Source organism: Rhinopithecus bieti, unplaced genomic scaffold (genome assembly GCF_001698545.2).
Source record: "Rhinopithecus bieti isolate Rb0 unplaced genomic scaffold, ASM169854v2 scaffold_25360, whole genome shotgun sequence".
Classification (NCBI taxonomy): domain Eukaryota; kingdom Metazoa; phylum Chordata; class Mammalia; order Primates; family Cercopithecidae; genus Rhinopithecus; species Rhinopithecus bieti.
In genome coordinates, this window is record NW_016811703.1 from 1,286,066 (window position 1) to 1,302,062 (window position 15,997).

A 15,997-nucleotide genomic window follows, 5' to 3' on the forward strand; every position below is an offset into this window, starting at 1 on the left:
ATACCAGAGTACATGACACATAAAAAAAGTTTGTTAATGAAATGTTTGCTTAGGCAAGTTCTCACTTGCCTAAAATATCAAAGCTATTAAAAACTATAAAAAACAGAACAAGAACTTTGCACAGTAGATGAGAGCATTTTATTTTACTAAGAATTAGTTTATATGATTAGCTACTGTGATGTCCCATTTAATTTAGAAATAGTCTTTGCAAAATCCACTGAGAAAACCACTTGATTAAATATTTATTGAGTGCTCAAATGTATGAGAAAGTGTGCAAAAAAATTTAATGAAAATACTTCTTATTAGGTCATGTAACTAATAAAGATATTCAACTATAATTTAAAAGCTCCCAAAAAGGAAATTTCTAGGCCCAGAAGGTTTCAATGGTGAATTCCATTGAACATTTAAAGAAAATTTAATAATTTTACACAATTTCTTCCTGAAAACAAAAGGGGAGGGAATGCTTATCACTTCATCTTATGAGGCTAGTATTACACAGATACAGAAAAAAAATAAGATCAATATGGCTTATCAACTTAGACACAAAAATCCCTGGCAAAATATTAGCAAATCAAATCTAGAAATATATTAAAAGAATTATATACCATGACAAAATTTATTTCAAGTATGCAAAGTTATTAGGTCAATATTAAAAAATCAATCCATATAATCCACTGCAAAGAAAGAAAAAAATCACACAGTCATATCAATTCACACAGAAAAAGCATTTGACAAAATCCAACAGCCACTCATGATAAAAACTCTCAGCAAACTAGTAATAAAGGAAATCTTCTTTAGCTTGATAAAGAGTAGCTATTAAAAGCCTACAGGTAACATCATGCTTCATGTTGAAAGACTGCTTCCTGTCTAAGATTAGAAACAAGGCAAGGATGTCTACTCTCACCACCCTTATTCAACATGGTGCTAGAAATTCTAGCTATTGCAAGAGTGCAAGAGAAGTAAATGGATAGTGTAGAGACTGGAAAGGAAGAAATTAAACTGCCCCTATTTTCAGATGAAATGATTATCTACATAGACAATCTCAAGTGATCTATAAAAACTCCTAGAATTAATAAGTGAGTCCAGCAACCCTGCAGGATATAAGATTGGCACACAAAATTAACTGCATTTCTATTTGTAAAAATGAACATCCAGAAACCAAAATTAGAACACAACACAAGTCACTCCAAATAAAATGAAATACTTATGTGAAGGATTTCTGTGCTGAAAATAACAAAATGCTTATTAAAGAAATTAAAGAAGATCTAGATGAATGGAGAGGCATACATGTTCATGGATTAAAAGACTTAACATTTTAAGTCAATTCTTCCCAAATTGATCGACAGATGTAATGCAATTTTGATCAAAGTCTCAGCAAGAGTTTTTGTAGACAGAGACAAGATTACTCTAGAGTTTACATGAAAATTTTAAAATTTTTTAGAATTTAAAAGTCTTGGGGCTGGGTGTGGTGGCTCATGCCTGTAATGCCAGCACTTTGGGAGGGCAAGGCGGGCAGATCACAAGGTCAGGAGATTGAGACCATCAATCTCCTGACTAACATGGTGAAACTCTGTTTCTACTAAAAATACAAAAAATTAGCTGGGTGTGGTGGCGGGTGCCTGTAGCCCCAGCTACTTGGGAGGCTGAGGCAGGAGAATGGCATGAACCCAGGAGGCGGAGCTTGCAGTGAGCCGAGATTGCACCACTGCACTCCAGCCTGGGTGACAGGGCAAAACTCTGTCTTGAAAAAAAAAAACCATGTACAAAAAGAATACAGTGTGAGGAATTACTCTACCTCATATTAGGTTTTACTATATAGCCACAGTACTGAAGATAGTATGGTATTGTTCAGGGATAGGCATATACATAATTGAAACAGAATAGAGAAACCATAAATTAACCTATATAAATATGAAAGAACCCATAAATCAACGTATGTAAATATCTCCAACTGCTTATTGACAAAGATGCAAAAGAAAGCCTTTTCAACAAATGGTACTGAAGTGGACATGTATAAGCAAAAAAAGAAACCACAACCCAAACCTCTCACCTTATCAAATTTAACTCAGAATGCAACATATTTGTAAATTTAAAATGTAAAACTATAAGACTTTTGGAGGACAACAAAGGAAAAAACATTTGAGATGTAGGCCTAGGCAAAGAGTTCTTATACTTGACATCAGAAGTGTGATCCCATAAAGGAAAAAATTGATAAAAAGTAAACTTTCCTGTGAGAAAGTCCATGTGAGGAGAATGAAAAGGCAGACTGAGAGAAATATTTTCAAATAATACATACGACAAAAGACTAGTACCTGGAATATATAAAGATCTGTCAAAACTCAATAGTGAAAAAAAAACCCAGTCTACTTGGAAAATGGGCCAAAGACATACATATATTTCACTAAATAAGATATATATATGGCAAACAAGCACACAAAAAAGTTCAGTATAATTAACCACTGAGGTAATGTAAATTAAAACCACAATGAGATGTTACTACACGCCTTTCAGAATTGCTAAAATAAAGAGTAGTGACAACAGTGGTCAGGTGTGGTGGTGCTTACCTATAAGATTGTGTGAGCCCAGGAGTTCAAGTTCAGCCTGGACAACATAGTGAGACTCTGTCTCTAAGTAAATAAATAAAAACAGTGACAACACAAAAAGCTGACGAGGATGCAGAGAAACTGGATACATTACTGCTGGCATTGTAAAATGTTATAGCCACTCCAGAAAACAGTTTGGTAGTTTCTTATAAAACTAAACATGAGACTGCCATATGACCCAAAAATGTCACTCTTGGGCATCCATCCCAGAGAAATGAGAATGTGTATTTGCACAAACACCTGTACATGAATGTTCATAATAGCTTTATTCATAATAAACCCAAACTAGACACAACTCAAACGCTCATCAATATATTATTAATCTGTACTATGGAATAGTCCTCAGCAATGAAAAGGAACAAATTGTTGATACATGGACCAACTTGGATGAATCTCCACGGAAATAAGCTGCGGGGAAAGTCAATCCTCAAAGTTTACCTGTAGGATTCCACTTACATAACATTCTTGAACTGACAAAATTAAAGAAATGGAGAACAGATTCATGGTTGCCAGGGGTCAAGGACCATGGTGGGAGTGGGGTGGGGGAGGAGAAAAGCCAGGCAGTGGGGAGGAGCTGTGGTTATAAAGGACATGAAAGATCCTTGTGGTTCTATGTCCTGACTGGGGCTGGGAGCAGTGGCTCATGCCTGTAATCCTAGCACTTTGGGAGGCTGGGGCAGGAGGGTCGCTTGAGTCCCGGAGTTTGAGACCAGCCTGGGTAATGTGGCAAAATCCCATTTATGTTAAAAAAACAAAATACAAAACATTAGCCAGGCATGGTGGCACACACTTGGGGCCCCAGCATCTTGGTAGGCTGAGGTGGGAGGATTGCCTGGGCCCGGGAGGTTAAGGCTGCAGTGAGCCATGATTGCATCACTACACTCCAGCCTGGGTGACAGCAAGACCCTCTCTCTCTCAAAAAAAAAAGGTAAAAATTATATCCTGACTGGATTAACATCACTGTCATAGTTGTGATACTGTATTCTAGTTTTGCCAGATGTTACCAATGGGGGAAACTGAGTCAATGTTCCATGGAACCTCTCTGTCTTGTTTCTTACAACTGCATGCGAATCTACCATTATTTCAAAACAACAGTTTAAATTTTGAAAAGGAAACGTGAGGACTCTCTGGTCTTAGATGCAAGCAAATGGAGTAAAAAATGTATAATGTGGGCAAAGACTAAAATAACTATTGGAGGATTCTGAATGGCTTGGTGACAATGACATGCCTTCTCTTTCTACATTGCCGTAGAGTACTTGGTCCCAGTCATACCCTTGCCCATGAAGGCATTCAACAATTTTGTTGTATGTGTTATTATTAGTGTGGAATAGACGTTGCTCTGTCAAGCGGTTTAATATATGAATGTAAATATAAATCACATATGTATAATAGGCAGCTCAAGCGTGGTTCTGTGTGAACAAGCCAGTATTTTTTTCGTGTGTGAAAGGACATGATAATTATCCTTGAGAGCAGAAAGAAAACACAACCAGAGCCCACATTTACTTCGGGGTCCACAGCTGTATTTCCTTCCCATGGAGGTTTTGCTTGTTCACTTGCTTTTGCCTTTTTCTATAGAATATCCTTCAACCACATTCATCAGCCTAGGAGGCAGGAGAGTGGAATTCCTGTGTTGGAAGGAAAGGGTTTGCAGCCATATTTCTGGGGCCCTGGGGCTCTCAGGAGATGCTTCAGGGAGGGGGAATGGGTGCAGTTTCTATCTTGGGCAGCCTGTTTTCTACCTACTTGTCCATGGCTTCACATTGGATTTGGTTTTAGAACAGATTCCACAGCTTCATAAAATGTCAGAAAACCACCAGCGGCTCCTGTCTGAGTTCAACTGCACAGAACTGAGGTTGCAGCTGGAGACCTGGGCCTCTGCACTCCCTGTCTGGGGAGGGAGTGCAGAGGCTGAGATGAGGTGGGACCGGTGTCCTGGAGGGCTGGAATGAGTGCCCCCGTCACTGTCTCTCTGGCTTCTGCCACTGACAGCAGAATGTCATTGATTCAGTGTTGCTTGCCCAGGGAGGACAGGGTGTGTCCTGCCTTACAGAAGCCCTGGGGCAAAGCCATGCTATTTCAAAGCAGGAAAATCAACCAGAGTGAGAGGGACTTTTTTCTGGAGAAAATACTGTTTGAAAAATGTTTGTTTTCAAAGTCTGTGTGTGTGATATAGTGTGTGACTAACAGAAGCGATGAGAGCCCAAGGTGGTCAGGTGATTGATCAATCGATGAGAAAAGCCCCTGGAAAATTTGTGTGAACAAATACTTAGTTGCATGAGCAAATGTGCAAAGCAGTGTTCAAAAAGATCTTATGAAAATATTTGGGAGATGGGAGGTGGCAGTTGCAGCGAGCCAAGATTGTGCCACTGCACTCCAGCCTGGGTTACACAGCAAGACTCTACATGAAAAAAAAAATTGGAGAAATCTTTCAGTAATAGGTTCAATAAATTGACTAATGATGAAGAATTAATAATATAATAATTTGTAATAAAATGGTGTGATAATAATAAAATGAGTGAAATTTCACCTGCCTTATTCCACGTTCAGATGAGACCAAGATGTTGACCAGAAGGCAATCCACGTGGTGACTCTGGAAGGGAGCCCAGCTGAAGCAGTGACTGGTTTTTCTTCCTCATCAGCTCTAGCAGTGCAAGTGGTGATGTGTGGTGTTTGGATGGATGCTGGAAAACTAACCCTCCTTTGGTGGTGAAGAGCTCCCCTTTGATATGTGGGGGCTTCCTGAAACCTTTCCAAGACCCCTCAGCACTAATGTTAGGATCCTCGGCATTACAGACCCAGCTTCAGCATGGGAGTAACGGTAAATACCAGCCGGAGGAGGCAACAGAGATTAAAGGGAAGAGCATGTGTGCCTGCCCCTCATGGTGCCACCAGGAAAGCATGGGGGACTTCAGGGCCAGGGCCCAGGGAGAGCACTTCGGAGATGAATTTCTACCTCTTTGGTCTCCTGCGGTGCTTAATTAAGGCCTCTTGAACTTGCTGGGCTAGAGAAAGAGGAGCTGAGATCCTGGAGTCAGTTAAATTCCTAGGAGCGCTTTGATGTTACTTTCTGGGGACTTGGGTTTTGGAATACTGCAAGATCCAGTCTCAATGTCTCTGTCCACAACGAGCAGCTTCCTCGGGAGCTTGGCCAGTCTCGATTTGTTGAGCATGGGGAGAAGTGGGGAAAAGCACTGGTAGGAAATAAGCCCAAAGCGTGAATCCCCCCTTTCCTCCTAAAGAAGCTACTGTTAAGAGTGAATTGGCTGAAATTTCCAGAGGGCTTTTGGCCACCAGCACTACAATTAGGAAAGAAAAGCCAACCAATACAAACACATCTAAACCACAGACTAAATCACCACTCCATGATAACCCATCCAAAAAAAGCACAATCCAGCCAGAACCGATTCCCAGCACAGAACCCGCCTGGGCTCCCCGAGCTCTCTAGAGGTCTGAGAAGATCCCAAAGGACCAGGAAAGGTGAGCTCGGACAGCAGTCGTGCCGTCGGTCTTGCCCAAGGTGTTCCTAGTATACACTGGTGAGCTTCCAGCTAACTCAAAGGATCCTTATTCATTCTCGAAAGCGTCCCAGATTAGATCATAAATTATATGATCTTAAAAAGAAAAGAAAGAAAGCCATTGAAAATAACCTACGGACTCAAGACTTCAGCAAGTCAGCTCTCAATTCTCTTCCTATGTGACTCTTGCTTGGGGTTGGCGAACCACGGCCTGAGGGACAAAGTCTGCCCAGGCCCTGCTTTAGTATGACCCACGAGCTAAGAATGGTGTTTACATTTTTAAAGGGCATTTAAATAAAAATAAATATGTGACAGAGACCACATGTGGCCCACAACACCTAAAATATTCACTACCTGGTGCTTTACAGGAAAAGGTTGCTGACCCCCAGCCTGGCCACTTGATCTGGTAGCTTTGGGTAGAAGGCTGGGATCTTGGATCATTATTGATGTCTTTGGCCCCAAAGAATGTTGACGATTCTGCATCCTCATCCTACCTTTGCCAAATCCAAGGCCCAACGCCGGGCCGCCCAGTGCTGGAGAGGCAAAGCAGTGTTTGTGGAATGAACATCAATGCAAGCATGTCACGTACCAGAGAATCCCATGCAGAAAGCAAAAGGCATCTGTTGAGATTCCCTCTCTTCTCCTCCAAGGGAAGGTGATAAGAAGGAATGAGGTTTAAAGCCTTTCCCTGCCGCAGAGGGCTTCTATTCTGGTGGAAGGGAACGCTGCCGCCAAGAATTCTGCCTCTCTCCTGGAATGCCCCACTAGCTACGGCTCCTTGGTGGTTTCCTTCCACCAATTTAGCCTGAGGTTTAATCGGGCCCTCAGAGACCCACATCATTTCATTCTAATTTTCATACTTCGATGCGGTCTGTGGTCCTGGTACATACTGAGGAAGCCCTTGGGAGGGATGTGCCTTTTCCTGTATAAAAATGATTTTGTTCACTCCTCTCCTGGGAACTGTATCTCTCCAGCATGAGGGACAACTTTTGAGAATCGCCATCGTGGCCTCTCAGCTCTGTGAGATTGTTTCTGGTTCACAGGGACAGTTCTTGGACAAAGGACCTGTGTCATTCTCCTGGCTCAGTCATTGATGGGCTCTGGACTCGAAGAAGCTCACTCAGGGCCTTTGTCTCTCCCTCCCTCTTTCTCTCTCTTTTTTTTTTTTTGAGACAGTCTCATGCTGTTGCCCAGGCTAGAGAGCAGTGGTACAATCACAGCTCACTGAAGCCTCGAACTCCTAATTCAAGTCATCTTCCTGCCTCAGCCCCCTGAATAGCTGGTATATAGACACGGTACCACACCCAGCTATTAATTTTTTTTTTTGTAGAGATGGGGTCTCACTATGTTGCCCAGGCTGGTCTCAAACTCCTAGCCTCAAGCAATCCTCCCAAGGTGCTGGGATTGCAGATGTCAGCCCAGCTCACTGTGCCCAGCCACCTTCCTCTCTTCACCCATAAAAAGAGAGCTCTGTGACACTTCTTCCAGCCCAGTCACTGAGAATGTGATGAAGTCCAAGCAAGTGTCTGGAACGTGATTCACTCGCGTGATTCCGGGAGAGGACACGAATAGTGTACAAGGTGCTTCTTATGAGAGTCTATATTTAGGAACCTCTTAAAAATGAACATGTTGGCTGACTCTCAAAAGCATTCAGAGCACTGCTAGAGCCCCTGGTTACCTTATTCCTACTAAACATGCTCAGGGCCTCTTCAGTAGAGCCACTGACAGGAGATGGGAGGCCGAAGAGGCCGGTGGCAGAGCTTGGATTGGAAGCCAGACTTCCTGAATTCCAATACCTTCCAGTGGCTGTCCATGCTCACCAGAGGCGTTACTCAGAACATGCGAATGTCCTTTGTGGGAGTTGGGGAAAAAGCACCTGGCACTGCTTCATATATGGAAGCCGAGCGGTAAATGTTCAATTGAATTACTCAGAGGTGGACATTTGCCATTCTGGGGACATTGCTCTAGAAAAGTGTTTTTTTCTTATGTTGTTTTTATTCCAGACATCCCTGAGGTGTTGGTCTCACAACTTACGATTAGGTAATGATTATTAAAACTGCATATGAAGGCAAATTGTGGGCAGAGTGTAAAAATCTGGAGAAAGTGATGTATGGAGCTCACTTTTTGTGTCTGCACACTAGCTGCTAAACTTTAATACACTCTGCCTTTCCACTAGAGCCACCGCCCACTTCCCCAGGGTGGCAGAGGACTTGTTGACATGGAACTTCGAGATGCAATTTCCCAGCCCACTCTGCCTGCATCTTGTCTTGAACTTTGGAAAAAAGCAGCTCTGGAAATCTCACGTCTCACTTTGGGTGAATATCCACTACCTATCGGGGCTGTTTTGTTTTGCTGGTTACAGTTTGTTTGCTCAAGCAGTTAAAAGCTGTAATAGCCACTTACAGTTTTCCTGCTTTTGTTTGAATACATCTGTCTGCACTGGACTTCAAGTGCAAATGACAGGGTAAGAATGCCTGTGACGTAGGGTGATTAAAAATGGGTGCAGAGTAACAGTAGCTCCTGTATCTCTTCCCTAAAACTTACCTTCTCAGCTAAGATGTGACAACTTAAAAAAAGCAATTATCTCCTCTCTGCCTTGCACCTTTAACTCAGCCATTGACTGTGAGCTTTTTCTTTGGAAACCTAAGATCGATATGTGGAAACATATCAATTTGAAATATTTCTCCACTTACTCTGGCTCTAAGAATAGAAGGACAGTTTCAGTTTTGTTTTGTCTTCCTTTATTACATTTTTGCTCTTGAGATACAAACAAACCTCTCATACCACACAAAAAACATCCATTCGTGGGATTTTTAAAGTGCATTTCCCCTTGAACTTTGTGTACAAAAATATTTATCTTTTAAAACATGCAGAAATTTCTTGACAAGGCACTTTTAGGTATAAAATGAAGATAAGTCCTTGGTTCTACATTTGCATTGAAGTAAAAGCGAAACATCCTCACAGCTGTGCTCTCAAAGCCCTCAGAGGTCCAGCAGTCTCTAAAAACTCGTCAACAAGACTGAAAACATTCACAGCTTTACAACGTGGGTTGCAGAGCTTTACAGCCATGACCAGGAAAAACTGCCCGTAACAACAGCTGTCCTTCCCAGTTCCAGATGTGTTGTCTCACTGCAGGAAATTAAGATAAGCTGCCAAATTGTCTTCGTGTGACCCTGCAGGATCCCATTATCCACGTAACTTCTTGTCTCCAATTTCAGTGAACATGTCAGGAGAGACGTGATCGGGACTCTCCCAGGACTACATTCAGGTGAGAAATTCTAGAAGAGGAAACAAATGAAAGGCAACTAAGGTTTTCATCCCCTCTCCATCGAGAGGGAAGATCCAGAAAATGCGCAGTTCCAAAAAGATGAACACTTTCTTGATTGGTAAGCATATATGGCCCACTTCATGTCCATGTGACTACAACTAAAGCCTTTTTTCAGAAAGAAAATGGTTTGAAAAGATCAAAACCACAAAGCAATCTCCTAACAGTTCCAAGTTGACATCTTCTAAAAATGTATCGTATTTTACCACCATTAAAATGAAATCTTAGAGGTAAATTAAATTCTACCATTGACTCTGAAATTGTTCTAATTTCTGGAGAATTGCACGGCTCCATTATTTCTCACCAGCTCCAGTAGAACAACAATTTTTTAAATAAAGAAACCCACTCAAATGCTTCATGTCTTCCAAGAGATACTGAAAGCTTATTTATTAATTATCTTTATATAGTCCAGCTTATTTATCGTACCCAGCCGGCAAATGCTCCACAGGGCACTTGAGGGAGTAAATATAAAACAAAAATGAAGTTGCTTCCCTGTTCCCGGCCAGCTGCACCTGTGACAGGTGGCTGGTCTTTCTGGGGCAACCTGGGAAAGATTCTGGAACTCGACGGTCACTTGTTACCGTAACCAAGAGCTGTCTGAAGGCAAATCTATAAGTTAGGCTGCAATGAAGTCTCCAGCTAAGGAACCTGTCACCCTCTGAAGTGTGTAGGCTTATCTACTGATGAAGAGCTATCAAACAAGGAGAGAAGCCATCAGTGCAGCTCCTGAGGCCATCTGAGAATTTCACGGGACAGAACTGGGCCAAAAGGAAAAAGACTGTTTGTGGCAGGAGGGTAGCAGGGGAGCGAGTGGTAAACAGAAGCCAGATAGAAGGCAGTATTTTTCAGACCCCCATACATCACTGAATGACAGCCCTGATGAGGAAAGTCAGGCAAGTAGAGTCTTTTATTGAAGAAGAAGGGTCTCTGCGAGCAGGTGAGGACTTGCCTTCTGAACTGTGCGGTGGGATGAGCATCCCAGGTGTGCTGGCTGGGGTCTTGCAACCAGCGCCCCCAGCAAAAAAAGCCAGGGTGAGCTGGGAGAAAGACGGGTAGTGGGGAGGGTTTATGGCTGCTTTAGAAGAGATAGTTATCACTGAATTCTCATATTTCAAATTTTGACATGGGAATGTCTTAAGATCATTATTAGATAAAATTAAACTGACTTTATTAAACAGAGTTACTGCAGGCCTTTTTCTTATGAACACAGAATGATCTGTAGTTGCGTAACATGTCAATGCCAGTGCACTCTGTGCCTTTCCTGCATTGCGGGGAGGGCACTTCTTAATGCAAAGTAAAATTCAGGACCTACATGAAATAGTTTTGTTCCATTTGAGTTCGATTTATGCTATTAATAGTTCTGATCACCAAATTTACAATATTTAAAGTACTATCTGTTACCCGATATCTGGTATGTTTACATAAAACATGGTTCTGCCCAGTAACAGCGTAAGGTAAAAATGTGATTTCCCCTAAAATTATATTATCATGTAATCCTAGAGTGTTATCCACCTGGGAGAGGTACAAAAAAACAGAGCATTAGAATTCAGGCTAAGAACAGCCAGTTTTAGGAATAAGAATTACACTGAATAGCATTTAAGGGTATTTAAAAAGTCAAGGCATCTTAAACTTCAAAATGAAAACAAAACAAAACACCACCAGCAACAAAAACAACCCAACCCAACCACGAAACTCTAGGAGCCAAGGCACTCAATATCTGCCTGTTGGTTATGTACAAAGCCACCAATGGGAGGTCTTTTCAAATTAATCTGGAAAACCCAAGCACAAGACTCTTAGCTTGTAAAGCCTAACAGCTGTGCCTCCAAATCCAGGCAACTGTGCTTCCACTCCTCTTCTTGCTTGCCTTAGGAAAACTTCACTTTAGTAAGATCAGGCAAAACAGAAAATAAAAGAGTCATTTAACCAAACTCCCAAAACAAAAATAGAAAGAAAAAAAAAAGTTTCCTACAAATATACATGTAAAAATATATTTTAAAGCACCCCTAAGTAAACACCAATCTTACCCAAGAAAAATCACAGGTTTGGGGTCTATCTGATAATGATTGTCCCAAAGGTCTCTCTTTTTTTTGAGACACAGTTTCACTATGTTGCTTAGGCTGGAATGCAGTGACATGATGATCTTGGCTCACTGCAGCCTCCACCTCCCGGGTTCAAGTGATTCTCCTGCCTCAGCCTCCCGAGTAGCTGGATGACAGGCGCCTGCCATCACACTCAGCTAAATTTTGTATTTTTAGTACAGATGGGGTTGCACCATGTTGGCCAGGCTGGTCTTGAACGCCTGACCTCAGGTGATCTGCCCGCCGCGGCCTCCCAAAGTGCAGAGATTACAGGTATGAGCTACCACACTCGGCCCTAGAGGTCTCTTTTACAATAGCCCTAACCAACAGACTTTAGTCCAATATGGTTGAGAACAATGAATCTCTGCAATTTCAGAGTTGGCAAACATGTAAAATAACCTGTAAGAACTCGGGTGAGGTTTTTCTCCCCTATCCCTTTCCATACACACCATAAATAAGAACACCCAAATCCATGTCCCTGGGTGCCGGTAAAGTGTTCTAGATATTGTAAATCACAGTCAAGATAAAACCATTTTCTGAAGGTTTTGAGGAGATATTGGATCTGCAAATCAAATGTCCTAAACACAGCAGAAAAGACGACTCTTCAGGAAGGGAGATCCAAAATTCTTTCATAAAGAGTGAAACCAGCCAAGCAAGTTAAAACAAATCTTGTCATTGAGCTTTCCAGGGAAAATCAGATTTTCCGGTGATTCAGGGTAAATGTGGGGACTTAGAAAGCTCCCCCTAGAAGGCAAGAGGAGAAACGGAAATGTCCCCACTCATGACTGTCCTGCCTCGTCAGAACCCTGCAATCTGTGCCACCACACAGGAGCCAGTGGGTTTCGATGACTGGTGTGTTGCTCTCCGCTGGAATATATCTGTGGGGTCAAGAAGAGCAGGAAGGAAATGCCTGTCTCAATCACCAACTATTTTGCCCTTAATATCTTTTCCTGAATGTCAGATCAATTGTGGAAAAACATAAAATGCAAAAGATGAACTTTCAGAAAACAAGAGCCAATCCCATTTCTCTTCTGCAGCTGCATTGGAAATGTGCGTCAGGTCAGTGTGTCACAGCACAGAGATACACGTGGACGAGGAAGCAGCAGCTTGCAGGAAAGGCCTGGCTGGCAGAGAGCACCCAAAGATGAACACGACGAACAGTGAGGGTCCGACGCGAGGTGGCTGGGGCTGAGCGGCTTTTGGCGACTGATGTCCCACCTCTGAGTGGAGAGCAGAGGAGAGATCCTTCCAGCTTCATCAGCTCCTACAGCTTCATCAGCACTGGCACAGGCTTGGTTCCCATCCATACCCTTTCCAACACAGACCTGCACAGACTCTCATGGCTGCCCCAGTGCCAAAGCGTGCCAGCCACCAGCGCTTCTCTGAGTGAGACACCAATTGTGTAATCTGAACCTGGCTGGATTTGCTGGTTTAAGAAAGAAGTGAAGAGGATCCTTTTAGTTTCCCAAACTGGGCCTCATGGAAGTTCCACTTTGCTCCTCCCTGGCCTTCCATCTCCACTGCACAGTGAGCAGAGCTAGGCTTGTCTGCGGCAGCTCTGCCACGCCCTGTCACCCGCAGTCACTAGTAGTAGGGCCCTAGCTTTTCGTATCCGAAGTAACTTGGCCACTCTGGAAACAGACCATAGGAACACCGAGGGCTTCCAAATTGGTCAAAGGATATTCCCAAATCCGGTCCATTGTGGGGCTTGGCCGTTCCCTGGGTAGATTTTAACTCAGCCTGGATGATCCTATAGTTCTTGCCTCTGTTGCTGTCCCAGTGCGTCTGTCCATTGCACTCGTAGTACACAGCAAACTCCATTCTTTCATAAGACTGTATCTTCTCGGGCAAGCTGATATCGAAGGAGAACGTGTCCCTGTCTGAACCAGCGTAAGTGTCCTTCACGTACTGACAAGGAAAGTCTGTGTAGCTCTTCCAGGTGTCAAACGTCATCCTTATTTTCACGGTCTTCTCAAATGCAAGGTTCTGAACCTTCACAGTGCCTGCAATGGCCCTGTCCTTGAGCACACAGTTCTCAAGGCAGACGTGGTCAGCCTGAAGTCGATTTCTAAAATCTAAGTAATCCGCAGAGGGCTGGGAAAAATCCAGAACAAAACTCTCGCTCTCTGCTGTCGTCAAGCTCACAATGCTGTCTAGGAGCTCGGTGATGTTGAATGGGATATCTAGCGGGTCATCGAATTCTGAGAACACTTTGACCATTGTCAAGGCCAGCCCTTGGTTGTCTGCGAAGGACACCCGCTTTTTCACCTTCTTCTCCTGGACAGCCGGGGCCACCATTCCACTGGCTTCATTCTTGCTGCTCAGCTGAATACAAGGCCTCAGTGGTTTGCTGGGCTTTGCTGAGATCTTAAAGGCAAACCTCTCTCCGCGCAAGGAAGGAGCCATGCAGTTGTATCTGTACTCGATGTCCACAGCCATCATGGGGCTAGATGAATAGGCTAGAACCCTGGAAAGGGAGAAGAAAGAAAACAGCAGAGCGATCAGATCAGACAGGTGTGTAAAGGCATCATTCCAGCAGGGACTGGCAAACAATATTTCCTTTTATCTCTGCCCACATGGCTACAGGTCAGGATTAACTCTGGTGTGGTCCAGCACAACACGAGTTTGAGGGAAGATTATGCTGTGGGGGGGTACGAGTTGGGGGGTGGGTTTCAAGGTTAAAACAAACAAAAGAGTAAGAAACCCACCAGTTTTAAAACTAAATGCACAGGTTTTTTGGTCAGCATTTCTTGGGGCCTTCTGTTGGCTAATGTGCCACAGAGGATAATTAAAAGGCCATATACTGTTTTAAGATTTCCCAAACCTATATGACTCAAAAGGTGTCTTCCACAGATAGACACTATTTATTTACGTATTTTTAGAGACAGGGTCTCGCTCTGTCGCCCAGGCTGGAGCACAGTGGCGTGATCACAGCTCACTGCAGCCTCGACCTCCCAGGCTCAAATGATCCTCCCACCTCAGCCTCCCAAGTAAGTGGGACCACAGGCGCAAGTCACCACGCTTGGCTAATTTTAAAAAATTTTTGGGCCGGGCGTGGTGGCTCAAGCCTGTAATCCCAGCACTTTGGGAGGCCGAGAGGGGTGGATCACGAGGTCAGGAAATCGAGACCATCCTGGCTAACACGGTGAAACCCCGTCTCTACTAAAAATACAAACAATTAGCCGGGCGAGGTGGTGGCGCCTGTAGTCCCAGCTACTGGGGAGGCTGAGGCAGGAGAATGGCGGGAACCCGGGAGGCGGAGCTTGCAGTGAGCTGAGATCCAGCCACTGCACTCCAGCCTGGCCGACAGAGCAAGACTCCGTCTCAAAAAAAAAAAAAATTTTTTTGTAGAGACAGGTCTCACTATGTTGCCCAGGCTGGTCTCGCACTCCTGGCTCAATCCATCCTCCTGCCTTGGCCTCCCAAAGTGCTGGGATGACAGGTGTGAGCCTCTCTGCCCACACTTTATTAATTGAGAGGTAAAAATTGTATATTCTTATGGTGTACAACATGTTTCCATATACGTATACGTTGTGGAATGGCTAAATTGAGCTATTTAACATGCATTATATCACACTTTTTTTTGCAGTGAGAACACTTACAATCCACTCTCAGCAATGTTCAAGTATATAACATATCATTACTAAGTATAGGCACCATATTGTACTCTTGAATGTATTCCTCCCTGTCTACCTGAAATTTTGTATCCTTTGACCACAGGATACCTCTCCAGTCCCTCCACCCCCAGCCTCTGGTAGCCACCATTGTACTCTCTGGTTCTATGAGTTTGACTTTTTCAGAATCAACGTGTAAGTGAGATCATGCTGTATTTGTCGTTCTGTGTCTGACGTATTCGCTTAACATCCTCCAGTTTCATCTATGTTGGCACAAATGATAGGATTTCCTTCTTTTTTCAGGTGGAATAGTATTCCACTGTGTTTACATGCCACGTTTTCTTTATTCACTCATCTAATGATGGGCACTTAGGTTGGTTCCTTATCTTGGCTTGGTGAATAATGCTACAATGAACATAAGAGTACAGATAACTCTCTGATACACTGACTTCAATTCCTTTGGATATATGTCCTGTAGTAGGATTGCCGGGTCATAGAGTAGTTCTAGTTATGGTTTTTTGAGGAGCCTCCCTACTATTTTCCATAATGGCTGTACTAATTTACATTCCCACCAACAGGAGACAAGGGTTCCCTTTTCTCCACGTCTTTGCCAATACTTACTTTCTTTGGTCTTTTTGAAAACAGCCATCCTGACGGGTGTAACGTGACATCTCATTGTGGCTTTATATTTGCTGTAATCTGATAAAATGAAATGGACTCATCCCACAAATATAGATTGGGTGTTTCCTATATGCCAGGCATCGAGCAAGACACTGGGATTCAATAGTGAAGACAGACACAAACCTGCTTTCATTAAGCTTATGGTAGGTTTTATTTTATTTTATTTTATTTTATTTTATTT

The 15,997-nt window shown here is 43.1% G+C and overlaps 1 protein-coding gene across 2 annotated transcripts in view; it reads right to left on the bottom strand.

The window, feature by feature from the left end:
• Positions 1-8,841: 8,841 nt before the first annotated feature.
• Positions 8,842-15,997, bottom strand: part of PPP1R3B (protein phosphatase 1 regulatory subunit 3B) — a 16,724-nt gene continuing 9,568 nt past the window's right edge. For both annotated transcript variants that reach the window (XM_017894699.1, XM_017894697.1), the window contains exon 2: positions 8,842-13,988. In XM_017894699.1, coding sequence (XP_017750188.1) covers positions 13,106-13,963 — 858 coding nt within the window. In that variant the 5' untranslated portion in view covers positions 13,964-13,988 and the 3' untranslated portion in view covers positions 8,842-13,105. The remainder of the gene's footprint in view (positions 13,989-15,997) is intronic.